At 53.0% G+C, this 27,876-nt stretch overlaps 2 protein-coding genes across 9 annotated transcripts; both read left to right on the top strand.

Annotated features, from left to right (window-relative positions):
* The first annotated feature begins 237 nt into the window (after positions 1-237).
* Positions 238-14,892, top strand: Selenon (selenoprotein N). Its single transcript, XM_006975699.4, has 12 exons — positions 238-438; positions 852-969; positions 4,143-4,276; positions 6,612-6,821; positions 6,993-7,117; positions 7,652-7,789; positions 9,266-9,347; positions 9,494-9,682; positions 10,017-10,122; positions 11,087-11,199; positions 11,286-11,387; positions 12,535-14,892. Exons 1-12 carry the CDS (start codon positions 253-255, stop codon positions 12,703-12,705), a joined length of 1,674 nt encoding a protein of 557 aa, XP_006975761.3. The 5' UTR covers positions 238-252; the 3' UTR covers positions 12,706-14,892.
* A 1,800-nt stretch (positions 14,893-16,692) lies between these two features.
* Positions 16,693-27,520, top strand: Mtfr1l (mitochondrial fission regulator 1 like). Of its 8 annotated transcripts, none has more exons than XM_076565382.1 (7): positions 16,693-16,829; positions 19,661-19,793; positions 20,164-20,268; positions 21,826-21,935; positions 22,137-22,348; positions 23,795-24,080; positions 26,584-27,520. In XM_076565382.1, the coding sequence occupies exons 2-7, from the start codon at positions 19,779-19,781 to the stop codon at positions 26,687-26,689; spliced, it is 834 nt and encodes a 277-aa protein (XP_076421497.1). In that variant the 5' UTR covers positions 16,693-16,829; positions 19,661-19,778; the 3' UTR covers positions 26,690-27,520. The 8 variants fall into 8 exon arrangements, with proteins under 8 accessions (XP_076421497.1, XP_006975716.1, XP_076421496.1 ...); XM_006975654.3 differs by having other exon boundaries at positions 23,759-24,080; XM_076565381.1 differs by having other exon boundaries at positions 16,740-16,853.
* Positions 27,521-27,876: the final 356 nt, after the last annotated feature.

The raw sequence follows: 27,876 nt of genomic DNA, 5'->3' as shown, positions 1-27,876 counted from the left end.
AAAAGGATGTCTAAAACAATTTATTTTTTAATTAATTAATTATTTTTAAAGGAGAGGTGAGATAAGGACAGAGGGCTGGTGGGCCAGGCGAAAAGGCGCCGCGCCCTTGGGGCGTCCCTCTTCCCCGGGGCGAGCCCGGCCCGCAGAGTCGGCCCCGCTGACGCCCTCCCTCCCGGCTCCGCCCCGCCCCGCGCCGCCCGCGCCGCGCCTTCCTCGTCCTCGCAGCGGCCGGGAGCCCGGGGAGCCGCCACCATGGGCCGGGCCCGCCCCGCCGCGCGCCGCCCGCACAGCCCGGACCCCGCCGCGCAGCCCGCGCCTCCCCGCAGCCGCGCCCGCGCCCTGGCGCTGCTGCTCGGAGCCCTGGTGGCCGCCGTGGCCGCCGCCGCCGCTGCCCGGGCCTGCGCGCTCCTCGCCGACGCCCAGGCGGCCGCGCGGCAGGTCGGCGGGGACCGGAGGGGGACGGTGCACGGGGCTGCCGGGCACAGTGGCTGCAGACGGAGGCGCAGAGTGAAGCTCTGCCCCCCGATCCGGGAAGGGGGACTGGGGAGGCTGGAGGGGACCATGGCCAGGGCAGGGTAAATAGGATCGGGCCCCTGGAAGGAGAGGGAGGGCACCCGGAGTAGACAATGGCTGAAGGCGTGGATGTGAGGAAGGGACCAGCCGCGACTAGTAAGGGGACAAGGAACTCTGTTGAGCTGGTATTTGAACAAACGGGCTGGCAAGTATGGAGGGGACTCTGGAAGAGGATGGCAGGAGCTACTGTATCCGGAAGCAGCTGCCCGCTCCGGGACTGGGAGAGGGGAGATTGGGGCCTAACAGGGCCGGTCAGCTCAGCCCTTCCTCCCAAACAGGAATCAGCATTGAAGGTTCTGGGGACCGATGGCCTCTTTCTCTTTTCCTCGCTGGACACTGACCAGGATATGTACATCAGCCCAGAAGAGTTCAAACCCATTGCAGAGAAACTGACAGGTACCAGAGAAGCTGGGTACTCACGGGGCGCACATATCACGTCGGGTCCCCCTACCCCACCCCACCACCACCACTTTCTGGCTGGTGGGTGCACCCAAGCGCATTTCAATCGCGATTGTGAATGGTAACACTAACATTCCTTCACTACCCTCCCTGCCACCTCATCAGGAGATGGGAGATACTTCAGGAGATGGAAGACACCCGCTTGCCAGGCTAGAAGGCAGAGAACCAGGTTAGACCTGGCCATTGGATGGCCGGGCTCTGCCCTGGCTGGCGGGGCTGAGGATTCAGAGAGGCTGCGCGCAGTGGCCAGTCTGCAGAGTCAGGAAGCGGGAACCACAGCTCTTTCCACTGCGCTCTGGCACAGCTCCTGGGTGCTGTGTGATTCTTTGCTCCTACCAGCCGGTGCTGCCCAGGTGCAACTGTTAATTTTCTTAAAATGAAAGAGCCGGGTGATCTGAGTCTCAAATAAGTTATAAAGTGCTTGTCCCCACCCAGGCCGTGTGTCGGCGCACTTGTGAGTGTGGGTGCCCGTGTGATATTCAGAGGACAACCTGTGTCGGTTGTCAAGTGTCGTGCGTCGGGGCCTTCCACCCTTTGTTTGGGGCGGAGTCTCTTGATGGCCTGGAACTCCTCCACTTATGCCAGGCTGGTGACCAGCAAGCTGCCAGGATTCTCTTGTCGCCACCTCTTAGCGCTGGGATTACAGGCACACACGACTCTGCCTGACTTTTTACATGGGTTCTGGAGATCTGAACTCATGCTTTACCAAGTGAGCCATCTCCCTACCTACCACTGTCACGCCCCCACCTCCAACCTTTGGAGCTAGTGGAGATTGAACACAGAGCTTTGCTCCTGATACTCAAATGTTTTACCACTCGCCTAAGCTGTATAGCCCAAGCAGGCTTCCTGCCTCCTCCCCAGTTTCTTCGTTTGTCCTGAAACTTAGGATCTTAGGTACCCGCTGGACGCCAGCTGGTTGTGGAAGCCTGTCCGTGGGTGAGAGGCAGGGAAGAGGAAAGCAGTTACTTTCAGGGACAGGTACCATAGGACCATCATGGGCTTACCAGCTTTCAGGGATGGGTGTGAAGGATGTTCACTTGCTGGCTCAGGGTCCTGTGGTCACTGCTAGAGGAGGATGGTCAGGTGAAAATGCAAATTTTAAAAGATTTATTTAGGTGTTTGCATGTCTGTCTGTCTGCATGTATGTGCACCCTATGAGTGAAGTACCCACAAAGGCCAGAAGAGGGCATCGGATCCCCAGGAGCTGGAGTTAGAGTTGTGGGTGCTGGACATTGAACCAGGTCTTCTGGGAGAGCAGCCAATGTTCCTAACCACCAAGCCATCTCTCCAGCCCCATCTATTTGGAAATAGAGTCTCACTAAGCTGGCCTTCAGCTCACTATAGAGTCCAGGCTAGTCTTGAACTTTGGATTCCTCTGCCTCCGCTTTTCAAGTAGCTGGGATCATAGGTCTGTGCCACCATGTCCAGTTATTTTTGTTGTTTTGTTTTGAGACAGGGTCTCTACAATAGCAACAACAAAGGCTTGGGCCACCAAGACCCAGTTCTTAATAATTAAATCGCTAAAATCATTCAGTATGTGAGGCAAACTTCATAATCCTCCCTTCCTTTCTCTGATATACAGATTGCTGTTTTAAAATTCTACTGGCCAGAGGTGGTGATACACACCTATAATCCCTGCATTCAGGAGGCAGAGAGGGAATAGTACCACAAATTTAAGCCAGCCTGATCTACATAGCACATTCCAGGCCAGCCTAAGACCTGTCTCAAATAGATAAGTAACAACAAAGGTTTTACTGCATTGACTTACAAATAGAGAAATAACAATGATCATATAAATATTGTTTATTATTAGTGCATATGCACACATGCACACATGCGTGTGCCACAGCACACACCTGCAGGCCAGAGGACAAGTTTTGGAAGTTGGCTCTCTTCCTTGAGGCAGAGCCTCTCTCTTCTTTCTTTCTTTCTTTCTTTCTTTCTTTCTTTCTTTCTTTCTTTCTTTCTTTCTTTCTTTCTTTCTTTCTCTCTTATTTATTTATTTATTTATTTATTTATTTATTTATTTATTTTTGGATTTTAGAGACAGTTTCTCTATGTAGCCCTGGCTGTCCCAGAACTCACTCTGTAAATCTGGCTAGCCTCGAACTCATAGAGATCCCCCTGGTTCTGCCTCCCACTGCCCGGCTGAGGCCAAGCCTCTCTAATTTCTGTTGTGCAGCCCATGTTCTGGAGACAGAGCTCAGGTCAGGCTCATGTGGCAGGTGCCCAGTACTTACTCACTGAGTCTTGCTGAGCCATCTCTCCAGTCCAAAAGTGATCTTTTGAACCGGGCTGCTGTGGACTGGTAATTTAAAGGGCAGTTTCCTGAGTCTAACCCCTAGAGGTTCCACTCGGTAGGCAGAGGTAGGCTCTGAGCAGCTGTGGTGTGAGGAGGGAGCCTGGGTACTTCTGATGACTATGGTTGATGACTATGATGTACCCCATTTGGCTTGACTAGTCACCAGTGCCGCCAAGTGCTGGGCATTGTCTCTTCATCTGTCCTTGGGAGCCTGTAGGATAGAGGTACCATGTTTCATTCTGTCACAGACAACCATTCTGTCATTGCTTTGGAAGTCGGTTTTCCTCCCCTTAACCCTGGATTGTGGCTCCATCCACATGGGAAATATGAGGAATTTTGCATCTCCCGTGAGAGAGCTGAGAGAAGTTAGCCAGCCCTAAACTCTTCATGCAGGGAGGCTAAACCATCCAGAAGAGCAGAGAAGCAGGTCAAGTCTCCGCCCACCGATGCTCATCCAGTGGCATCATAGCCTGATGCGTCTGGCTTTTCTTTTTGCTAAGATTCCCTTGAATGAGTCCCTCACAGTCCCCTAAGATCCAGAAGAAGGTCATAACTAATCATGAATTCAGAGTGACACAGGCCCAGCTTTGCGTTCTGACTCCCTCCTTGCCTAGTATGTGACAATGGGGACGTGACTTCGTCTCCACTTATTTGCAAAATGGAATTGCTAATAACATCATCTGCTCCTGGGCTCCGCTGAAAGGAGACTCCCATGCATGGCATTTGTCGCTTTGGTGACTGTTGGTTATTAGCCCTGTCCCAAGCCTGGCACCTGAGCAGGGCCTCTTCGGCCACCTCTGTCCCACAGGGTCAGTTCCTGCGGCTGGCTACGAGGAGGAGGAGCTGCACCGTGACCCCAGCGAGGAGACGCTCACCATAGAAGCTCGGTTCCAGCCTCTGCTCACAGAGACCATGACCAAGAGCAAAGATGGCTTCCTAGGGGTGAGTCGGGGCACGGGAGGGAGGGGCCGCTGTTGTCGAAACTGCCTGTGGACACTTGCTCCTGAGGACAGGCCTGTGCCCGCTTCCCCTTCCTTCCCCATGCCAGTGTCCCGCAGTGCGCCCACCGCATCCAAGAAGCTGAGCCTGCTTCCCAGTTCAGTCTGGTGGGAGGGCAGGAGGGAGCTGCCGGAGCCCCTCCCTACACGGGGAAGTCTGGGAGAGCTTCCTGGCAGAGGTGACATCTGACAGAGGGGTCCCCAGGGACAAACTGGTGGGCTGGAGCAAAGAGCTAGAGTCATGGAGCCCGGATGATGGGCGCTTTCTGTCTGTTGGTTTCCTGGGCACCTAGCCAACTCCTGGCATGTGGCAGGTGCTCCGTTAAATGCCAGTGACCTGGATGCACAGTGCAGCATCTGGCCGGGACTATGGGGAGGACGAGCCCCTGAAGGGGAGGAGGGGAGAGGCAGACAGGTGCTTGTGTTACCAGTTTCTTCCCAGCTCAAGGCCCCGAGGACACAGTGAGCCCCATTGCAGGGTTGTGCTCTCCCCTCCCTATCCTGCTGGCAGTCCCTCTCCTAAATCCTCTGGGGTTCCTTCCTAATCGCGGGGGTTACTTCCCACCTCCTTGCCTGCTCTTCTCTCTGCCACGAGCAGCCATCGTTGTATGCCCAGCCCGTACCTGCTCAGCAGAGCCCTGCTTCTGTATGAGCAAGAGCCTGTGACAGACAGTGCCAGGCAGGCCACAGGGCAAGTGTGGCTGGCCCAGGGCCCGCGAGTGGCATGCCGGCTAACGGGGAAGCGAGAGAAGAGACTAGATGGCTGAGGGGCTCTGTCTGACTTTTAGCCTTCGCTTTACAGAAGCCAAATTCCTCAGTGGGCTGGTTGTGGAATCAGTTTTGTGCTCTCCAGGCTGGGGGTGAGGTGCAAGCAGACCAGTTCCTGGAGTGGGTAGAGGCAGGGGGATGGATGGAGGGAAGAGCCCAGAGGATACAGAAGGGGAAAGAGCAGGGTGTGGCTGCTGATGGGACCTGGGGAGCAGAGCGGGTGACGCAGACTCCTGGCTGGGGACCGGTGCCTGGTGAGCTGTCTGCCCAAGTAGGGGCTATAAGAAGAAAGAGAATATCACCACTTGGGACACAACACATTGAGGTGGCCGGGCATGTCAGGGGGCAGTTCTGTAAGTGGAAACATACAGAAGTGGAGGAGGGGTCAGCTGTGATGGCCCTGCCCAGCAGATAGCTCTCAGAGCGTGGCGGGATAGGAACCAGGGGGACCTCTGTACTCAGGGAGGTTGGGCAGCGCCCCAACCCCGCCCCAGGACAGAACCTTTCCTCTGGCAATGCCCTGCAGGGTTGGCCAGCCTGTGAGCAGGGCCAATAGGCAGGCAGCTCAGCTTGGCCCTCCTTTGAGAACCTGCCTGTTAGATTCATCTGGATGGGAGGGAGCTCCTGGACCATTCTCCACCTGCTGCCTCCCTGTGAGCCTGGCTCTTGCCACTGTGGAGGGAGAGAAGGAGGGGCCTGTTGCCCAGTGAGGATTGGCAGTTTCCCAGTGGTCCAGATCCCAGGGGTGTGGTGGCCCTTCTGTCCTGGTAATGATGCTTCAAGGGGTACAAGCCCTGTCTGAAGCCGTAATATCACAGAGGAGCTACAGGATGCGGGACTGTACCGAGGGGCCACGTGCCTCCAGGGCCCTGCCTCTGAGCTCCGTGGCACATGTGGAGAGCCCTGAGGCTGCTAACTGACCTCTTCTGCCACACACACACACACTCTTCAGGGGGAGGCCTTCCTCGGGGCCCAAACACGATGGGGCAGGTGACTTGAGGCAGGGCCTTCTCTGGGGGTGACCTTCTCTCCTCTTCCCTGGGACTCTGCTCTTAACTCTGGAGTTTTCTGGGTTTTTTCACTTCCCTCCGTCATTAGACTCAACAACAAACCCAAACTCTGGTCAGCTGTGGTTGAGGGGAAGCAAGACCCCCTGAGGGAGCCAGGCAGCCTGGGGCAGGGCCTGGCACCCAGGACTGGTTGAAGGCCTATGTAGATGATAGGGGTGGGATCTTGGGGAAGCCAGAGCTCAACCACCCTGTTCCAGGCCAGGCGGCACCTCCAGCTGGGCGCCCTGAGTAAGCGGCCCTGGCCTGGCCTGGCCCTGGCCCTGGCAAGCCACTGAAGCGGGGGCAGGGTGTGTGTGACATGAGCTTCTCTCGGGCAGGATGGTGCTAAGCTTGTGGCCATCTCTGAGGCACGACCTCCCCATGCCACCTCTGCTGTCCCAGCCTATGGTCTGGCGGGGCTCGAGGGACATAGACCTAGAGTGCTGGTGTCCCTGTCCCCAGGTCTCCCGCCTCGCTCTGTCAGGCCTCCGCAACTGGACCACTGCAGCCTCACCCACCGCCGTGTTCGCCGCCCGCCACTTCCGGCCCTTCCTGCCCCCTCCAGGTCAGGAGCTGGGCCAGCCCTGGTGGATTATCCCTGGAGAGCTGAGTGTCTTCACGGGCTATTTGTCCAACAACCGCTTCTACCCACCGCCGCCCAAGGACAAGGAGGTAAGGGCCGCACAGGGAGACGCAGTCCCCTCCTGGCCCTTCCTAGCCGAACCTGGACCCCAGCATCAGGCATCCCTCCCTTTCGATCTCCCTCCCCCTGGGCCTCCGCTTACAGATCCAGGCCCCAGGGTCCGTCAAGCCAGCCAGCCAGGTTCTCACTGCTGTCTCTAGGTCATCATCCACCGGCTCTTGAGCATGTTTCATCCCCGGCCCTTCGTGAAGACCCGCTTCGCCCCTCAGGGCACTGTGGCCTGCCTGACGGCCATCAGCGACTCCTACTACACTGTGATGTTCCGGTGAGTGTCCCGATGCTTGGAAGGGTAGGAGCAGGCCTCGCCATTGACCCCCAACTTTACCGCCTCCTTCCTTATAGGCACAGGCTTTCTGGGCCCCAGTTTCCTCAGTGGGTCAGGGGAGTAACGGCTTCCCTAGAGGGCACGCAGTTTGGGGAGAGGTGTCTGGAACTTTGCGTAGCCCTGAACTGCAACTGGCGGGTGGCCAGGGTGGTATCATTCACATACAGGTCCAGAAACGGAACGGGGACACACACACACACACACACACACACACGCACGCACGCACGCACGCACGCACGCACACACGCACACACGCACGCACGCACAGGCTCGTATCTACGCCCCTACCCTGGAGAAGGATGTTGGGGTGGGGGTCAGGGCCAGGCTTTCAGGGAAGGCAGGCACAGAGACTGGACCTTCAGGAATAGCGGCATCCCCTGAGTTCTCTCTGCCCCCGATCCTTTGGCCAGGGCTCCCTAGGCTCTGGGGAACACTGGGGAGGGGTCCAGGCTTAGCAAACCCCGTTCCCCACAGGATCCACGCCGAGTTCCAGCTCAGTGAGCCTCCTGATTTCCCCTTCTGGTTCTCACCCGGCCAGTTCACCGGCCATATCATCCTGTCCAAAGATGCTACACACATCCGTGACTTCCGGCTGTTCGTGCCCAATCACAGGTAGGAGCTGGCCCGGGCACAGCCTCGGCACCCTGCTACTGCATTCTGCTCCTGTTCATTGTCGAGGTCCCTGAGCTCAGACATCAAGGGGCCCAGAGACCCTTGAGTCTCTGCCTTTTCCCTTGGTCCCCAGCACCACCACTTGGGAGGAACTTGTTGCTGACCAAGAGGAGGCAGCGTGAGGTAGCTAAGGGGTCCCACTGTCTTCTCACAAACATCTCCAGGCACCCCTCCATCTCTGGGGAAGCCGAGTTTGCAGATGGAGGCTCTAGAGACACAGACCCCTAGGGTCTTTACCACTGTCCTGTAGCTGCTTAGCAGGCCCTCCCTGAAGCTAGCGTCTCTTGTCCTCCTAAGACAGCCCGACCTGGCCTACTTGTGACGCCCAAGGGAAGGTTAGAAGCTGGGCAGGGCCCATGGGAGTCCAGGAAGACTTCCCAGAGAGGTGACATCTAGCCCAAGCCCTTGGGGAGTGCAGGAAGTGGCCCATGGAAAGGCTGGAGGGAAGGTGGTCACCACAGGGTCTTGGTGGAGCTTCTAGGACAGCCCTATGCCAGCTATCTGCCTGTTTGGGTCAGCCCCATCAGCAGATCGGGGAACTGAGGGGGGGTGTGGAGGGTGGGGATGGCTTCAGTCGAGCCTTCCCAGATAGCAAATGGACTTCCAGCAGACCCATGAGAATCTATGCAAGGCTGGCACCTTGCTGGGAGTCCTGAGGCCCCAATTCAAAACTTGCTCTTGGTAGCAATGGGCTGTGTGGCTGTGGGCAAGGCCCTGGCCCTCTCTGGGCCCCAGTTTCCTCACCTTCCAGGTAGAAGACTGACTCCTGGCCTGTTTCACCCATGCAGCAAGGGTAGCAGTGGTTGGGAGAGCCCCCACCCACTGAGGGAGAGGGGCAGGACAGAGACACAGTAGTACACCTGATCTCATGAGTTTTGCCCAGTGGGGCGGAGGCCGGCCTCAGTGTACCTGTTTCGATGTCCTGGACTAAATAACACAGGAGGTAGATGACCAGACAAGATCTATTGCTTCTGGGCCTGTGTCTAGGAACCAGGCCACAGGGACAGGCCTGAGGGTATTCAGTCACGCGCACAGACTGTTGCTTGGCGGTCCTGGGGCTCCCCCGTGTGGCGGACCTTCAGATTGCACTGACCAAGCCTGACTTCTGCTGTCCTGGGCAGGTAAGAGCCAGCCGGGAGGTTCTTCCAGGGACCTCAGCACCAACATGGTTCTTACTGATGTCTCACCCTGTGCCCTACAGTGAGGCACTGGCCACCTCTCTGCTGTATGTGGGTCATGTTATGAGAGCCCTTGTGAACTGTCCAGGCCTGGCCCGGGCTCTGCTGTCAAAATCCCAGTGACACCCTATGGAGTCTCAGTGTCTCCAGCTGTTAACAGGACAACTGCTTGCATTAAACTAGATGGCACCTGACGTGTGACTTTGATGGTGATGTTGTTTCACCCTGGCATCCCCAGATCCCTGAATGTGGACATGGAGTGGCTGTATGGGGCCAGTGAGACCAGCAACATGGAGGTGGACATCGGCTACATACCCCAGGTGAGCACTCGGGTGCCCCTACCCAAATACATTCACCGCAAGGCCTTGCCCTGGGCCCCGCCTCCCACTTCTGCAGAGGAGACCACCCCTGAAGGTTTCTCAGGGCCTCCCTCTGAGACACCCCTCTCCACTGACTTCCGGCCCAGATGGAGCTGGAGGCCAGGGGTCCCTCAGTGCCCTCCGTGATCCTGGATGAGGATGGCGACATGATTGACAGCCACCTGCCCTCGGGAGAACCCCTCCAGTTTGTGTTTGAGGAGATCAAGTGGCAGCAGGAGCTGAGCTGGGAGGAAGCTGCCCGGCGCCTGGAGGTGGCCATGTACCCCTTCAAGAAGGTGAGGCGGGGCACGAAGGCCCGGATGAGGCTCCGAGAGGCTGTGGTCTAGTTATGGGTGCTGTACCGGAACATTGGGGCTCAGGGCCAGCTTCGGCATTGGACTCCTCCCTGGTACTCTAAACTTGGAGAAGGGTCACGCCATGCCTCTTCTCTCTCTCTCTCTCTCTCTCTCTCTCTCTCTCTCTCTCTCTCTCTCTCTCTCTCTCGCACACACACACACACACACACACACACACACACACACACACACAAATGGATAAATACACACTTTACATGCATAGCCCCAAACAGGACCTCACCACTCAGTAGCTTCTGTCTTGGTCTGACCACAGGTCAACTACCTGCCCTTCACAGAAGCCTTTGACAGGGCCAAGGCCGAGAACAAACTTGTGCATTCCATCTTGCTGTGGGGGGCCCTGGATGACCAGTCCTGCTGAGGTGAGGAAAACCCCTGGTTGACTCTAAGGGAAAGTGGGGAGCTTCATAACCTATGGAAGGGGCACATGAGGCTCTGGGCCACCTAGGATGGGTCCCAGGGGAGGTTTGCTGTGCTTGCGCTGAGCCTAGAAGACGACGCTAAGTGTAGAAGAAAAGGCCAAGCAGGTGTGTTCCTATTCGGCCATTTTAGTTCAGTGACCTTGACCAAGCAACTTCCCCTCCGAGCCCATTTTCTCGGCAGTGAGATGGGCAGTGTCCTGACTCCCAAGTCGTGACACTGACTGTCAGTGTATCTTGTACTCTGTAAAGTAAAAATCTCCAAGTGCCAGAAGCTGGGCTTGGGTTTCTTATCCAGAATGTTCAACAAAGACCTTCTGGAAAGTTCTCTGGGCGTCCAATAGAGTTCAAAGGTAACAGAAGTGAACTGGGGAGTGGGGGTCGGAAGTTTGCCTGGAGAAAGTGACTTTCGAACTGAGACTCTGAGGGGTCAGTAGAGGTTTGCTGCATGATGGGATGAGGAGGGTTTGGGGCAGAAAGTGCCTGTGTAAAGGCCCTAGAGACAGCTAAGTGGGACTGCAATACTGTCACTGCTAACACGCTCCTGGCCACCCCAGCCTCGGCCCAGGATGCCAGGATGTTCGTGTTGGTCCCACCACCCCTTCGTGGAGCATCTGCCCCTTGGGGGGCTGTTCTTGGCTTTTTTATTTGTCTCACTCAGTGGCCAGAACTAGCCTATAACTCACTCACCATATAATCCAGGCTAGCCTTCAATTCATAGTAATCTTCCTGCCTCAGCCTCCTGAGTGCTAGGATACAGGCGTGTGCCAGCACTCCTGGATAGTATGTACTCTTTCAGCCTGTTATTTCTCCTGGGTGCAGAGACATTCTGCAGCCCACAGGTTTACCCAAACTGAGATCATTGCTGTGAAATGGGGTTACTCACCCTTGGCCTTGTCCTGAACAGGTTCAGGGCGGACTCTCCGGGAGACTGTCCTGGAAAGCCCGCCCATCCTCACCCTCCTCAATGAGAGCTTCATCAGTACCTGGTCCCTGGTAAAGGAACTGGAAGACCTGCAGGTGAGCAAGGGGTCCGGGGGAGCGGCCTGTGGAGTCCCCAAGACAGCACTAGGCCCAGGTACCAGGAAATGTCATTGTCCCCACAGATCCAGCAGGAGAACCCACTCCACAGGCAGCTGGCGGGCTTGCATCTGGAGAAGTACAGCTTCCCTGTGGAGATGATGATCTGCCTGCCCAACGGCACCGTGGTGGGTCCAGGGAACAGGGAGCAGCGGGCAGGGACAAGAGAGGTGCTCTCCTCCTCTGTCATCTCTATCGCTGGCATGGGGATCCTGAGCAGGAGACTTCAGAGGCACTTTGGTGGGGGAGGGGGGGTCATAGCAAAGTACTTAGTGCAGCAACAGCGTCAACATGTCCCCAAGGGAACCTTGTCAGTTCAGTGGACAAAACATGGCCCCAGGGAACGTTCCCTGGACCACTGTAGCCAGGGAGGAAGAATAGAGAGGAGTAGAGGAGGGCCTGGCCTGAGCCAGCCTTTCAGATCCCCCTCACCCTGCAGGCTGCTCGGAGGGCCTGGCATCAGGTCACAGCAGCTTTGGAAAATGCGCCCATTTTCAGACGAGTAGAGCAAGGCTCCTACTCTGAGCAGCTGCCCAGTCTTCAGTCTCGATGCTACCAGAATGGGAAGACCGAGCGACAGGAGGGTGGTGGGCGGGCTAGCCTTTAGGGGGCGGTGGCCAGGAGCAGGAGCTGGGGCTGGATGGAGGGGAAGGGACAGGGTGCTTGAGGCTTATGCTGGCCCAGGCTCAGGTGAGAAAAGCCCCTGGAAGTGTTGGGGAGGAAAGGCCCGAAGGAACAGTCAGGTGGCTCGTGTGTGTTCTGGTTCCTACCCCGTGGAGCCTTCCCTGAGGTCCTTAAGACAAGGAGACAGGATTTGGGGGACTCTTGACTGGCAGGCATCTCACACCTCCATAGTCCCCTCATCCGTTCCTCACATATGTGTCCGCTCTCTGCAAAGCTCTGCAGAGAGGCAAGGACGCAGTGGCATTTGGGCCCGAGTAGAGAGAGTCTAAGGATACACACTGAGCACCGGACATTTGGATAGGCATTCAGGGGTCATGAGAACAGAAGAGAGAGAGGCCATTTGGGGGGCACAGGAGTAGAGGAAAAGGTGGTATGGAAAGGTGTATTTTCTGAAAGGCACTCCCTCAGTAGAGGGCTGCGTGGGAGCTGAGGAAGAAGGACACAGCCTGGCCTGGGCAGCTCTAGCCAGTGTGATCACCCTCAGTGTGATCACTGGTTTGCTGTCACCCCAGAGTGAAGCCGGTGATGAGATGGCCTGGGCAGATGTGGCCTCTGGCCTCCCCAGTTCTCCTCACCCAGCCCTTCCCCCAGGTCCACCACATCAACGCCAACTACTTCCTGGACATCACCTCCATGAAGCCTGAAGACGTGGAGAAGAACGTCTTCAGCTTCTCATCGACCTTCGAGGACCCGTCCACAGCCACCTACATGCAGTTCCTGAGGGAGGGGCTCCGGCGTGGCTTACCCCTCCTCCAGCCCTAGTGTGCCTAGAGTCCTTGAGAAACGGGACCTGGTGAGAACCTGGCAGACAGATTCCACACGCCCTGGAGCCACAGTGCCCTCCATCCATTTCACCCTGGAAATGGTCCCCACCTCATGCCCAGGCTGCCCAGAGAGGTCCAAGGTCAACTGAGGTTGCTCCCTTCACTTAGCCTGAAGGATGGCGGATAGATGAAGGGGCCTATGATAAGAGCATACCACCATCAGCTCTTCCCTACTCGTCTGGCTCCGAAAACTTCAAGTCCCCCCAAACAGGGTCGGGGTGATCTCCCTGGACCTTCCACACAGTGATATGGTTCAGGACCTCCGTGTGAAGAAGGACTAGGCTGGAAAGACAGACTGCCCCTTCTTTCTTGGCTCCCCTCTCAAGCCAAAGGAATCTAAGATCTTGGCCCTAGGGCCAGGCTGCCAGCCCTATGCCTGTCTAGAGCCTTCTATCCTGGCCAGCCCCCAGGCAGCTTTCTGTGCCCAGTGCCCCCAGCTTGGGGTCATTGTCAGCTGGAGACAGCCGTGGGAACCTGTGCACAGACCCCTTCTGCAGAAGTGGAGGCCAGACACTGCCACCCTCCAGGGCACTTAACCTGATGACCCAAGCCCGGTCCCGTTTGGGAAGTTGGAGAAATTCACTGTGAAGTAGGTTGTACTTCGCCAATGGGGTTCTGGGGGCCGGGGTAGCCCTACTGCCTGCCGCTGGCACAGTCCGTGACAGGACTGTTGGAGCCGGTGTCCCCACGACACCTCCCACCTGAGCCTGCTCCATAGAAGTGTAGCCTGGCCAAAGAACACAGCCTCCCCACAGACAGCACTATCCAGGCCCCCAGGGTCCTGCAGACAAACGCATTTGCCACTCTGTGGTCACTGGGTCCCCTTGGCTACTCTTAGGGACTTGGTCCACATCCTGAACCACTGACCATGACCAGTCTTTTTTATGCACACAGGAAAGTGTTTTTATATGAACTTTCTCACAGTTTTTAGATATTTTTTAAGATTCCGAATGCTGAGGAGAAAGGCGGGCAGTGGCCTCCCCCAGCAGCAGCCGCATGATGGCTGGGTCTGAAATCCCGAATGGGTCCAGCCTGATGTCCCCGCAGCTGCACGTGGGGGGAAATGCCCACCTCGCTCCTCTTCCACCTTTTTACAAGTAGTCTTCCGAGGACCAGCGTTTCCCCGGTTCCGTCCTGTGCTTCACACTCCCAAGAACTGCCTGATCTCAATTGCATTAAGGCCTTGACATCACCCGGTTCCCTGGGTGCCCAATTCTCTCCCCTGGCCCACCAGGGGCTCAGTCTTCACCCTAGCAGAGGAGGAAGGCTGGTAGCCAGCCCTTCCCTGAGCCCGGCTCCCCTGCCTGCTGCTCATGAGTCACCCCATGAGACCGCCTCACAGTCTCTGAGACGCCCTGCAAGGATCGCACGCGTTTTCTCATGTAGTTCTCACTGCAAACCAGTGAACTGGAAAATCGCCCCTATTTTCAGACCAAGACACTCGAGTCCTAGGAAAGCAGAGTGGCTTCCCAGGGTCACTCAGAGTACTGGAGCTGTGAATCAAACCACATGACTCCATGGGTTGTCTTGGTTTTGGGGGTGCCTTGGTTGATACAGCACCCCTGCTCATTTCTCCGTGGTGGGAAGGAAATCCTTTAAAATCATGACGACTCCTGCAGGTTGTGGTGGTGCATGCTTTTAGTCCTAGCACTAAGGAGACAGAGGCAGGCAGCTCTCTGCGAGTTCAAGGCCAGCCTGGTCTTCAGAGCAAGTTCCAGGACAGGCTCCAAAGCCACACAGAGAAACCCTGTCTCAAAAAAACAAAACAAGATCATGACTCATGATCTGACCAAGCAGAGCAGGTGCCAATAGCTCTGACAGGTTCTTTGTCCTGAGAGGCAGTTCTTCCATGAGCCCCACAGAGATGGAGAGCACCTGAGCGCTTCGCAATGCCTCTGCCGTCTTGTAGGCATGGTGCATGTGTGCCACCCAGCCTCCAAAGGGGGCAGAGTGGACTCCACACTGAGCAATTCTGGTCTTATGTGAAGTACCGGTTGCAGGGGCTTTCTGAGTCTTCATCTGATGCCTCTGCACATCCCCAGCTGCCATCTGGTCACTCCTCTGCCTCTTTCTCCCCCCATCCCCCCAATTACAATATGTCCTGTAATAAAATTGGAGAGTCTAAGGGAACTTGCTGCTTCTCCTTTGAGCAGGATGCTCGGTTTCTGTCCTTCCAAAGTCTGAATGCTGCCCCTGTTGGGAGATGGGCAAGGATGGGCACATTTGAGCTGGACTGTCTTTGGAGCCTTGTCTGTCAGCAGAGGGCTTGAGTGACTTGCCTAAGGTAAGTCTGTAACAGATAGAATGATAAAATATACCAAGTAATCTGGACCCTTGGCTTGAGAACGGTCCTGGAGTTAAGCCAGTTGTCTTAGAAGCTGAGCCTATGACAGGCATTAGGTGATCAGAGGAGGAAGTGCACCTGTAGAGGACAGCCCACTGGGTAAAGGTGCTCGCCCCCAAGACAACCTGAGTTGAACTCTGAATCTCACGTGGCAAAGAGAACCGATTCCTAGTTGTCCTTTGACCTCCTCCACATGGGCACCCTAGTGCACACACGGTGGGGAGGGTGGAAGGGAAGACCTGTGAAAAGAAGGCTTGAGTCAGAAGAGGGCAAGGAAAAACTGCAGAGCCAGAGAGCGTCAACGCCTAGCCTTCCACAGAGAAGGAAGGGCTCTGGACTGAACCACAGCCAAGCCAGCCTTTTGTGCTTGTATCACTTTGACTAGCATGGTGAGGTGAAGTCAGTTTCCAGGTTAGGGGTTGACTAAACCACTTGCATATCTTATGGGAACCAGAGCAAAATGAAGTGCAAGAAAAATGTAAGAAACGTTTAGTTGGGTGCTACGAAGTGGTGCCTTTGTCACTGATAGGCTGTGTGACAGTGATAGCCTGCAATCAAAGGACCTGAGAAATTCCTGTTCTCTGGAACTTGAATGGCGCCCCATCTGTGTTTAGATGAAAATGTTTACAATTGTGATACAACTGCCCTGGGATTCAGCACGGTAGTAACGGTGCAGGTTTACAGCCTGAAGCAATCGTCTATACCAATCCCCCTAGGTGTGTAGTACACTGCTTTATGTAGGTGTGTGTTAGTACACTCGATAATGTTTGTATAACTCAGTCACCTAAGGACACGTTCCTCGGAGAGCACCTTGTCTTCAACAACGGATAACTGTAATTTCAAGGGGACAACAATAGAGAAAGAAAGCATGCGTGGGCGTAGTAAGGCGGATCTGGGCGTAGTGCCCATTGGGAGTGACTGCATCGGGCTGTCCACCCACGAAGCCAGCAGATTTGTCCCTGGCAGATGGGGATCGCAGGCTTTGGGACCCAGGGAAGGCAGCTGGCGAGTCAGGCAAAGCCATGTACTGAGGGCAGAGAATGAAGTGTCCCGTTAACTGGATGCCATGGAGATGAGCGAAGTGAGCTTGTGAGCTTGGAGGGAGTCTCCCGGGTTCATCAATCCACCCCTCTAATCCACAAACTGAATTATGCTGCATGCGTGCGTACGTGTATGCATGTGCGTGAGACAGCGAGCTTTTAAATAGAAGAGAGCTACTCCGAAGCACTGGAGGGCGTGCGTCAAAGGCGAAAACAGCCATTTTTGCTGGGGGCCGTGTCCGGGAACCATGAAATGGGACGAGAGTCCAGTTTAGTAAGAATGCCAAGGATTCGGAGACTTGCAGCAACAGTAGGGGCGACACCAACTATTTAAGGCGCTGAGCTGCAACACGGGCAGATCACCGCTGCTCAGAAGTTTGTAGAGACCAAAGGTGGGAAGGAAGACGGAAGCAAAGTCCAGCGGCTGAACGCGGGGGCTCAGCGTCCTAGGAGCGACCTGCATAGGGGGGCGGCGGCCTACAGGGGGCGTGGCCCACAGAGGGGTGTGGCCTCCCGGGTGTGCCGTCCACTCAGAGACCACGTCCGCTCCGGCCCCTTGCTAAGCCCGCCTCTCCCGGGCGTGCGGCACGAAGCGCAGCTGCAAACGATTGCTTCCGGAGGCGGGCTGGCGGAAGTGACGTTGAGGCTCGGCCGCCTGCTGGAGTAGGAGGGGCTGAGGTGAGTCCGGAGCTTGAGTCTGAGGTGAGCCCCGCGCCGGGCAGCGCGGCAGGCAGGCCCGGTGGGCGCCGCTGGTCCGCTGGCAGCGCCTCCGTCCCGGCGCACGGGGAGCGCGTGATTCCTGTTCCCGTGCGAGTTCTCGCGGGAGTCGCCGCTGTCCGTCCCCCCCCCCCCCCGGCGGGGACACTAGTCCTGAGGCGTAGTTGCTGGCCAAGTCCCCCGGCCGTTGGGGGCGACCCGGCCGTTCGAGCGACCCCAGGCTCGGCGCCCCGGCCGCGTGCCGCTTCTGGGACCTACCCCGGCCCGGAGGCTCCGGCCCGGCCCGCGGGTCCAAGGGCCGCCGGACGGACGCGCAGTGAGGACTTGGCCGACCTTGGCCTGGGCGGGGTCGCCTTCGCGGGGGCGGGGGGCGCGTCGTGGGCGGCCGCGAGGCCCTGCATCCGGCCGGCCGGGGGGACCCGCGCCCCTTCCGCGCAGCTGTCCGCCGGGCACCGCCGGGCAAACTTTCTCCCTGGCCCAGGACCGCCGGGGTCGAGGCCCTTCTGGGAGCCGAGCGGGTCTGCGGGGAGAGACGGCGCGTGGGGACGCGCGCACTGCCACCGCCGAGGGGACCGCGGCCGCGCCGAGGTGCGAAGACCCGCGTCTGCGGGCCGGGCGAGGGCTAGCGGGCACGCGGGGGGCGGGGCCTACAGCGGGTCCTTGGAGCCGGGCGCTGGCGGGGCCTGGCGGAGGCCGTGCCGTGGGCCGGTTGGTTACTTCCTTTCTGTCCCGAGCGGCCCCGGAGGCAATCGAGGCGGCTGCGGGCTGGACTGAGGACCCGGCGGGCGTGATGTGTGTGTGAGCAGAGCGCTGAGGGACTGGGATGAGCTGGATCAGGGTTCCGCGGGGTCCCACGGAGGCAGTGGTGTGGACTAGGGCTCAGAGGGGGCCGTGTTGGGAGCTGACAGCCCCGTAGCATTGTGGACCAGCGCAGGGGACGAGGGAGCGTGGCCCCAAAGCGAGCACTGGCCAGACAGTATGAGAGCTTGGTTTGGAGAGCCAGAAGGTGGGGTCCAGCCATTCGGTAGGCCCTGCTGGCAGGAGGGCTGTGGAGTCCAGGAGAGAGTTGAAAGATTTAACGCCAGAGAAGTAGAATGAGCAGTTTATTAAAATCTGCCTTCGCCTAAGGATTAGATTCAGATGGAGTCTTTGGAGATGGAGCAAGATAGGAGTGGATGATGACAGGAGATAGATGGCATTCAGCAAGAAGTCTGTCACACAGGGACTTTGTAGGCTTTGGCACACATACCAGAGCCTAGACCAGACTCTGGGCACTGTCTACTGTACAGCCTCTGAGTGACTGACCAGACAAGTCCTTTCCTTTCTCCATGTATATCATAAGATGGCAATTTTCTCAAGGTAGAAGAGGAACTCCAGATTTTCCTGAAGAGATACTGCCCGTCAAGTTCAGCTCATCCCTGTTCAGCGCAGACCTGGGCACCCCAGTGACTTCTAACCCAGGCATTGCAAGCCCTCACGACAAGACCCTTGGTCTGCCTTTTGCAGTGTCTTAGGATAGATACTCTGTCTTCCTTTACAAGTCCTTTGCTTCCCCACTCTTCCCCAAACTCAAAATGGGGTCGTAGACTGTAGTTAACTCATGTGCCCACATGCCTAGTGCATCTCTTAACGATGCCCAGCCTTCCTTAGAAAATAACATATATTTGCTGGGCGGCAGTCGCGCACCCCTTTAATCCCAGCACTTGGGAGGCAGAACCAGGTGGATCTCTGTGAGTTTGAGGCCAGCCTGGACTACAGAGCAAGATCCAGGACAGGCACCAAAACTATACAGAGAAACCCTGTCTCAGAAAGAAAAAAAAATGTATATTCTTGGTGTTTGACAGACATAAAGCTCACTGACTGAACTTCCATGCCAGGGCAGCTGTGAAGAGTGCAGTCAGGAGCATTGCTTTGTATGTTCATCTTAGAAATGAGTTTTTACAATAAAACTTAGGAGTAACTGTCTTGCTTTAAACTAAGCACTTGTCATCCACCTACCCCAATTTCACTGACCTTTAGGGTAGCCTAGAGTGGCAGATTTTCTCTTTTTTGGTGTGTGTGTGTGTGTGTGTGTGTGTGTGTGTGTGTGTGTGTTTGTTTTGTTTTTTTGAGACAGTTTCACTGTGTAACAGCTCTGGCTGCCCTAGAACTCGCTCTGTAGACCAAGCTGGCCTTGAACTCACACAGATCCTCTGCTTCCCAGGTGCTGGGATTAAAGGTGTGTGCCACTACTGCCCACCAAGTGGCAGATTTCCTTTTCCCCATTTTACAGATGAAGAAACCAGTATTCAAAAGCATTGAGACACAGTCATAGAAGACCAAGCAAAAATTAAAAAAAAAAAAAAACTCGTGCTGCTGGAGGTGTGGTTCTGTGACAGAATGTTTGCAGTTGGGTGATGCGCATTACAGCCACTTAAATCTCTTCCAGTAGACTGGAATTAACATGAGTTGGCTATTGATTCTTTCTTACCCACTTGTATTCAAGAATAAATGCTTGGGCTTGGATGGTACCCTGGTTTTGCTTTCCTTTGAGCTTTGTAACTTCCAAAGGGTTCTGACTGCATCTTCCAGGCTTTGCCTCGGTTAACCTTAGAGCCTGGAAGTTTCCCCAGGTTGGCCAAGCTTTCTCAGCAAATCAGAAATATAACCTGTTTAGAAAAGCCAGTGACAAGCAAGGGCAGCCTCGTGGGCTAGTTTTCTTCCTTTAAGCATTGGAGGTAGTTTTAGCAATGGCTTTGCAGAGGATTGTTTTGTGACCACCGAGTCCCTACTCTCTGGGGTTTGTGTCACAGGAAAGATCTCATGCTTCCGGGAATGGCCTGATATGAAGGAGTCATACTTCCAGGTTTCCGAAGCTGCCCTGTGGGTGCCTTGTCCTTCAAGTGCAGGAGCCGGCTGGAACTATCAGGAATGGAAGCCAATGTGGTAAGGATTCCAAGGCAGGGGGCTAAGAGAGCCGAGTACTGAACTTGCTGATGTGCGAGGCCCTGAGATGCCAGTTTAGCTTTTCACTGAAGCCCTGGAATTTGAGCGAGCTGTCATCCTACTTCCTCGTGGTACACTTTATGGGTCTGTGTTTTTACTTTTGTATGCAGAGGAACATGAGGGAAGCAGAACAGTCTGTACCCCCAGCTAATTCTGGTTCCTTCTCTGGACCCTCCCAATCATTGACTACTTGAGCAGCACCAGGTGTAGAAACCGGCCCTTACAACTGACTCACTTCCAGAGAAAGGCAGGCAAGAAACAGTCGTTAGACTCACTCTGAGGTTTTGGGGTTGTCCGTCTCTCTCTCCAGACTATCCCAATCTGGCAAAACAAGCCACATGGGGCTGCTCGGAGTGTGGTAAGAAGAATTGGGACCAATCTACCCCTGAAGCCTTGTCCCCGGGCATCCTTTGAGGTGAGTACTGGAAGGGTAAGGAAAGGAAAGGAGTATGGGAGGAGATGCTGCTTCTGTGCCGGAGACATCTTGTCAGTTGCCAAGGCTTTTGCCCACTTTCCTGATGACTTTTTCATTTCCTGAGTGCTTATATAATAAATAGATCCTGGTCATTGTGCCTTTCTGATTGCATACAGACATGTGACCACAACAATCAGATTGCAGTTTGTTCATAAATTGATAATCTTTCATCTTACCTTTGTTGCTGCTGCTAAGTGACTCAGATCTTACAAGCTTCCAGCAATGCATTTTATCAAAGCAGGTCAGAAAGCCTTTGCTAAACCAAATCTCCAGATGACGTACATCAGAGCTGAGGCATTGTGTCTCTCTACATGAGTGCTGTGACTCTTGAGTAGACCTGCTTTTCTCACCAGCCCTATGAGTGGGCCACTTAAACTCTATTTTTAGTGTTTCTCTATGGCCTCAAATCCTCATCCTCTTCTTTCTGTCCAAATATGGCACTGTATTACTGGGCTGCTTTACAGGCTAACCTCTGTGTCTATGGAGGCTTTAGCTTCCACTCTACAGCCTAGATTCCTGTCTGGACTAGGTCTCTGAGAACTGCTTCTGTAGTAGAAAATGAAATAATGTTCATTAGATGGTGGTGCATGCCTTTAATCCTAGCACTTGTAAGGCAGAAGCAGGAGGATCTCTGTGAGTTTGAGGCCAGCTTGGTCTACAGAGTGAGTTCCAGGACAGCCAGAGCTACTCAGAGGAAAAAAAGAACTCCTGGTGAGGCACCAACTGTGTTAGATAGTTAGGGTAGTGAGTACGGGAAACAGACATGAAAGCATTGTTGGCACACAGAGGAGATAGAAACACATGCATGAAAGAATGTGGGCCTTGGGGAAAGAGAAATGAAAGAGCAACTCTCCCTCCCACACACACACTTATGTGTGTGTGTATGTGTGTGTGTGTATGATGATAGCTACGGTCTGTGTAGGAACGGAATCCTGAGTTAGAAGTGGTATCAGGGTTGGTGTTAGGATTAGAAGTGTATAGTTACTTGACTAGTGTCTCATTACTGCACACTATCCAGAGCTGTCAAAAGTTTTCCCACATTTGACTATACCCATTGTCCAGATGCTGCTGAGCAAAGGCAATTAAGGACACGGGCTCTTCAAAGGAGTGTATATGAGCACTATTAACATTTAGTATATGGGGCTGGAGAGATGGCTCAGCAGCTGCTCTTCCAGAGAACCTGGGTCTGATTCCCAGCACCTACTTCACAGCTCATAGCTGTCTATAACTTCAGTTCTAGAAGATCTGACACCCTTTTCTGGCATCTGTGGGCACCAACATGTACATGGCACACAGACATGCATGCAGGCAAAATATTACACACATTAAGTGGGAGAATTCAGGTCAGTCCATTAAATAGCCTGATTTGTAACCAGGAAGCTTTCTCCTTACTCTAGGAAGCCTTCTTCACTCCGTGCTGGATTAGCTCTCCCATTTTGCATTAATCTGATTAGCTCCCCTCATGTTGGATAAATGTTGAATTTTGCTTTCCTACAGACTCTACCTAACATTTCTGACCTGTGTTTGAGAGATGTGCCTCCAGTCCCTACTCTGGCCGACATTGCCTGGATTGCTGCAGATGAAGAGGAAACATATGCCCGGGTCAGGTAGCTGAGGCCGTAGCTGCTCTGCTGGTGATGGGGAGCTTCTACCAAAAGTGGCAATCAGCAAGGAGGGTGTTTATGAGAGGCTGAGGCCAATAGGAATGGGCTTAGAGAGAAGCAGTAGAACCTGTGGGGTGAAGGAATTTAATCAGGGATACATCGGCCAGTTGTCTGTAGTAAGACATTTTTCTTTCTCTGGCTTAGGAGTGATACGCGCCCGCTGAGACACACCTGGAAGCCCAGCCCTCTGATTGTCATGCAACGCAATGCCTCAGTGCCCAATCTTCGTGGGTCTGAGGAGAGGCTCCTGGCCCTCAAGAAGCCAGCCCTGCCTGCCCTAAGCCGTACCACTGAGCTGCAGGATGAACTAAGCCACTTGCGCAGCCAGATTGCTAAAATAGTGGCAGCAGATGCAGGTAGGCGCCCCACTGAGGACGTAGCATAGCGGGCTATCCTTTCCCCTTCCCTGGTTATTGAGCAAGATAAGGATGAGAAAAATTATAGTCTCTGATTCAGGAAGACTTAGGCCCAGGGTTCTAGAGTTGATGTGAAGCCCAGATATTCTGTAATATCCTTTAGAAGATGTCCACTAATCATTTATTGATTGGTTTGATTAGTAACAAATTTTTAAGTTAACCTGTCACACTGAGCCAATTCCTTCTCTTAGCTACAAAATCTAATACCCTCTTCCCAGCTACCTTTAAGATCACATATCCCATGAACCCAAAGAATCCCCCCCACACTTTTTTTTTGGTTTTTCGAGACAGGGTTTCTTTGTGTAATAGTCCTAGCTGTCCTGGAAATTGCTTTGTAGACCAGATTGGCCTTGAACTCACTGAAATCTGCCTGCCTCTGCCTCCCAAATGCTGGGATTAAAGGCGTGCGCCGCCGCCGCCACCACCAGCACCATGAGACATATCTCCTTAATTACCTAGCTCCCTTTCCTTGTCCTTTCTACCAGGGAGTACTTCTCTCTGTAGGGAGTACTTCTCTCTGTAGCCTTCTGCATACAATTAAGGCAGAGCCACTGGAAATAGAGAGGAGCCTGCCTTAACCAGAGGCATAAACAACCAATAGGTAGATCTTCCAGAAGATGCTCAGTGGCTCAAAGACATAGTTCCTAAACCTTAACAGCTAGTAGAGCACGTGAAAGTTGTAGTGTGGGAGGCAGTAAGATGGCTCAGCAGGTAAAGGCACTTACCACCAAGCCTAACTATCTGAGTTCCATCCCTAGGACCCACATGGTGGAGCAAAGAACAGACTCCTGAAAGTTGTCCTCTGACCTACTCTGTGGTAAACCTGTACCCACACACAATAAATCAATGCAGTAATTTCTTGAAAAATTAAGCCATAGAATATGAAAAATCAGTGTCATTTCTTAGGAACTCTGAAGACAGTTGTCTCAATTAAAATTGGGAAGTTTTGTCTAGAACACTGAGCTCATAGATAGCAAAATTCAAAAAAGTCAGAACACTGACACAGTTGAGAAAAATGACAAAAATAGGAAATGCAGGCCTTGCTTAGCTTCAGTTTAAAACAGGGCTGCCAACCTAAAGCTCACTGCATTGGGAGCATTTAGGAGTCGTGACTTTATGTGGGAAGGGGTTTCCTCTCTTGGACACTGCAAGAGCCTGTGCTCCTCTGCCTATGTGGAGCCCTCAATGGGAGCAGAGTGGGGAAGGCTCCCTTGGGGAGGTCCCACCCTTGGCACTCTAGGAATGTCATGATGTGAATTCAGGGAATGAGTGTGTTCTGTAGGCAGTGTTTGTGAGATCACTGCTTCATTGCAGCCCAATGTCCATTATATCTGTTGTTTTCTCTTTCAGCTTCGTCTTCATTAACGCCAGATTTCTTATCTCCAGGAAGTTCAAATGTCTCTTCTCCTTTACCTTGCTTTGGATCCTCATTCCACTCTACAACTTCCTTTGTCATTAGTGACATCACTGAGGAGACTGAGGTAGAGGTCCCTGAGCTTCCAACAGTACCCCTGCTTTGTTCTGCCAGCCCTGAATGTTGCAAACCAGAACACAAAGCTACCTGCAGCTCGTCTGAAGAGGATGACTGCATCTCTCTGTCCAAGGCCAGCAGCTTTGCAGACATGATGGGCATCTTGAAGGATTTTCACCGGATAAAACAGAGCCAAGACCTGTGAGTATGTTAGGAGCTCTGGTAATCTTTTAGTCACTCATGGCTAACAAGGTAATCGTGTTATTATAGTCACAAAGCTTGCTGACTGACTAGGGCCTAGTTTGTGGAAAAGCAAGTTTCCATTTGTTCTGTTAAGTCACCTCAACCAGCTGTTAAAGACTCAGCAGTTAGGAGCACATACAGGGAGGCTCAGTGGTTTAGAGCACTAGCTGCTCTTCCAAAAGACCTAGGTTCAATTTCCAGTTCCAGGGGACCTGACACCTTCAGACGTATGCAGGCAAAACATCAATGCACATTAAAAACAAACAAACAAAAAAACCTCAGTAGCTTTTTAGTTTGCATACTGCTAACTACCATATTTCAATATGCTCTACCTTTCAAAGTTGGGGGATTGTATGACATGCTAGTGTCTCAAACTAGTAGACTTTTTGGTGGAAGAATTGCATAAAGTTAGAGATTTTATTTTTAAATAAAATAGTTTGGCACTGGAAAGATGGCTTGGTGATTAAAGAGCACATACTGCTCTTACAGAGGACCCAGTACCCATAGTACCAGCTTCTGTAATCCAGCTCCAGGGGACCTTACACCCCTGGCTTCTGCAGGCACTTGTACTCACTCATATGATACTCTGTAATGCAAAACCTCCAAATTCTGGGACTTGAGAACCAAGTGGTTTTGGTTTTTTTGAGACAGGGTTTCTCTTTGTGGCCCTGGCTTGTCCTGGAACTCGATCTGTAGACCTGGCTAGCCTTGAACTCAGAGATCCACCTGCCTCTCCAGAGTGCTAGGACTAAAGGTGTGCATCACCACACCAAGCTTGAGAACCAATCAAGCTTTTAAGATTAATAATTAGTTCCTAAATCTGGCTGCCCATCAAAACTGCTCAGCTTTGGGATGTTGGTTGGCTTTTAAAGACAAGGTCTTACTGTGAAGCCCTGGCTGGTCTGGGACTCATTTTGGAGAGCTCTGCCTGCTTCTGTTGGGATCAAAGGCATGGACCATTACACCCAACCCAGATTTGTACATAGTAAATTTACCAAAGCAGAATACCCAGAGAATGGAGCTGTGGTTGACTTTGCTCAAGTCTGGGTAATCAGGGCAGGCCTGGAGTTGGAAGCAAGGCCACTCTCAGGACCCTGAAAAGTTTCCTTGGTAGACAAGTTCTAGAATTGCCTGAGGGAGCCTGCCCTTTGCAGTTTCTCCAAATGTGCTTAGCTACTCTACCAAGGATCTTGTTCTTGGGCACCTTAGTTGGAGATCGACCTTGATGGCAAGTACCCAGTATAGCTGTACTTGTTAGTACCGGGCAAGAAACTATCCTACTCACTCTGGTCTTCCTGTCTAGCCCACAAAAGCTCTTTGATCTCTCACTTCCCCAAACAGCTGCTGCCTCACCTGGTTTTGGTCGCTTTGAGCCTTTCTTCTAGTCAATATTCTGAAACATGCCCCTTGTCTATCTCTCTGTAGCTCAAGCTGGTCTTGAACTTGCAATCCCTCTGCCTCTGTCCCCTGAATGCTGGAATTATAGATGTTTATTACCAGGTCAGCTTCTGTTACTTGGCTTTTTAGACCAAATTATATCCAAAATTTTTGCCAAACCTCTTCCATGTTCTTCCATACTTCTTCTCTAATAGAAGTAGCCAGGTCAGCTTAAAGTTCAGAAATGTGATAGACCAAAGACTCTTCCTTTTACTTTCAGATTTAAAGTCAATCTTGGTCTTTGTGTATTGCCTCAAAGATCAGTAAGACACCTTCATGAAATGTGTAGAAGTTAACAGCTTCAGACAACTGTTTTCAGAGCATTCAGGACCCTCTCTTCTGTGATAAATGTGTGCCTACCCTAGAGTTCATTTTGTTCCCACAGTTCCTTATAATGTAATGTTTTGCTATGATTTTTATCTATTAAGAAAAAAATCTCAGCTCACTTAAGGGAAAATGCTGGTAGGATGTCTTGGCACCAGAACTAGTAGGGATCAGAAGGGCTGAGCCAATCACTTACTGCAAGACCCTCTTGAGATTAGATCAGAACACCAGCAAATTGATGGGCCTTCATTTTACCCATATTTTATAGCCATGTAACAAACAGGCATTTGGGGCTGGAGAGATGGCTCCAGCACTGGCTGCTCTTCCAGAGGTCCTGAGTTCAATCCCCAGCACCCACATGGCAGCTCATAACCATTTATAATGGGGTCTGATGCCCTCTTCTAGAGTGCAGGCATACGTACATGCAGCCAGAGCACTCGTACATAAAGTACTTTTTAAATAAATAAATAAAAGGGCAGTCTAGTTAAGAGATGGGATCCAGAAACAGCTTGGTTTTAAAAGCCAGAGGTTGACAGTGACTCCATGTCTTGGTGCTGAATCTTCCCACATGTGTAGGAACATGCACTGGCAACTGCTTCACAGACTAGCTGTGAAGATTCAGGAGGTGAAAAGTGCACACAGAGCATGACCCAAAACAGAGCAAGTACTCCCTAAATATGAACTCTTGTTGTGTCTGCAGGAGCCGGAGCTTACTGAAGGAAGAAGACCCTGCTGTGCTTATCTCTGAAGTCCTTAGGAGGAAGTTTGCTCTGAAGGAAGAAGACATCAGTAGGAAAGGAAACTGACAGCACTGACTGCAGACTCAGTCTCATGCTCCTGAACTTCAATAGCTGCCTTCCTCGCTGCAGATGTCTGCCTCAGTTAGAAGTCTGCAACAGTCTTGCCAACGAGCTAGGGCTTGGGCTGGAAGAGAAGAGCTGGATTATGTGTTACTTGCACTTAAACCTGACAGAAGCTAAAGTCTGTGGTGTGAGATGAGGCATTTGTTACAGGTAATCTGGTAGGATGGAGTGTCTAAGAGGTGAAGTTTGTTGTTTTTCTTAGTCTGTGTGCAAATAGGCCCTAACTGAATGCCTCAGTTCACTGCATTAGACTCTATAATTGGTCTCACTGGACACTTTGTGCACAGCTGTCACTCTCAGCAGTACCACAAGGCTAATGGGGAGTGGCTCTTCATGTTCATTTTCACAGGGACGATCTTATGCTGCTCCATCATAAACCCACACCAGTGCCCAGCAATCACCTTTTTCTTCTAGCTATAGCGGTCAGGCCACTGGGCCAGCCAAGACTTGGCTGCAGCAGGGAGGCCTGGGCTATTTTTTTCTTAAACATATTTTATAAAACTACAACCAGATCTACCCTCCAGGGCCTCATCAGTTCCACTGATTGATGTTTTTTTCTTCCATGGACTTAAGTCTAGGAAGGAGAAACAGGGAGAGAAAAGAGCATACCATCCTTCTTCTAGGACAATAACTGATTTCTCTGGGTTGGGCCAAGATTTTATTTACTGCATCATGCATGACTCAGGTGCCCTCAGGGCCCTTTTCTCTATGGTATGAATACTGCGTGTCTTGAGTTGAAGTACTACCTGACATTAAATGAAGGATTTGGAAAAATGGTGCATTTTCTTTGTCCATCCGAGTTTTGACCACAGTAGCCTTTGGGGAGGGCTCCTGTTAATTGTAAGGTATGTGAGCTTTCTTAAACAGGCTCTTGACTTACTTTCTTGCCCTTAAGACAGTGGTTCTCAACCTTCCTAACACTGTGTTCCTTTAGTACAGTTCATGTTGTGGTAACCCCCAGCCATAAAATTATTTTCATCGCTACTCCATACTGTAAGTTTAACTGTTATGAATCATAATGTAAGTATCTGATATGCTATCCCAAAGGGGTCATGACCCACATGTTGAGAACTACTGATTTAGGAGAAAATTTCCTAGGGCTAAAGAAATGACCCAAAGGTCAAGATGAT

This window comes from Peromyscus maniculatus, chromosome 2 (assembly GCF_049852395.1).
Source record: "Peromyscus maniculatus bairdii isolate BWxNUB_F1_BW_parent chromosome 2, HU_Pman_BW_mat_3.1, whole genome shotgun sequence".
NCBI classification, from domain to species: domain Eukaryota; kingdom Metazoa; phylum Chordata; class Mammalia; order Rodentia; family Cricetidae; genus Peromyscus; species Peromyscus maniculatus.
Note: the sequence above shows the minus strand (reverse complement) of the source record. Positions and strands in the feature narration are given on the sequence as shown.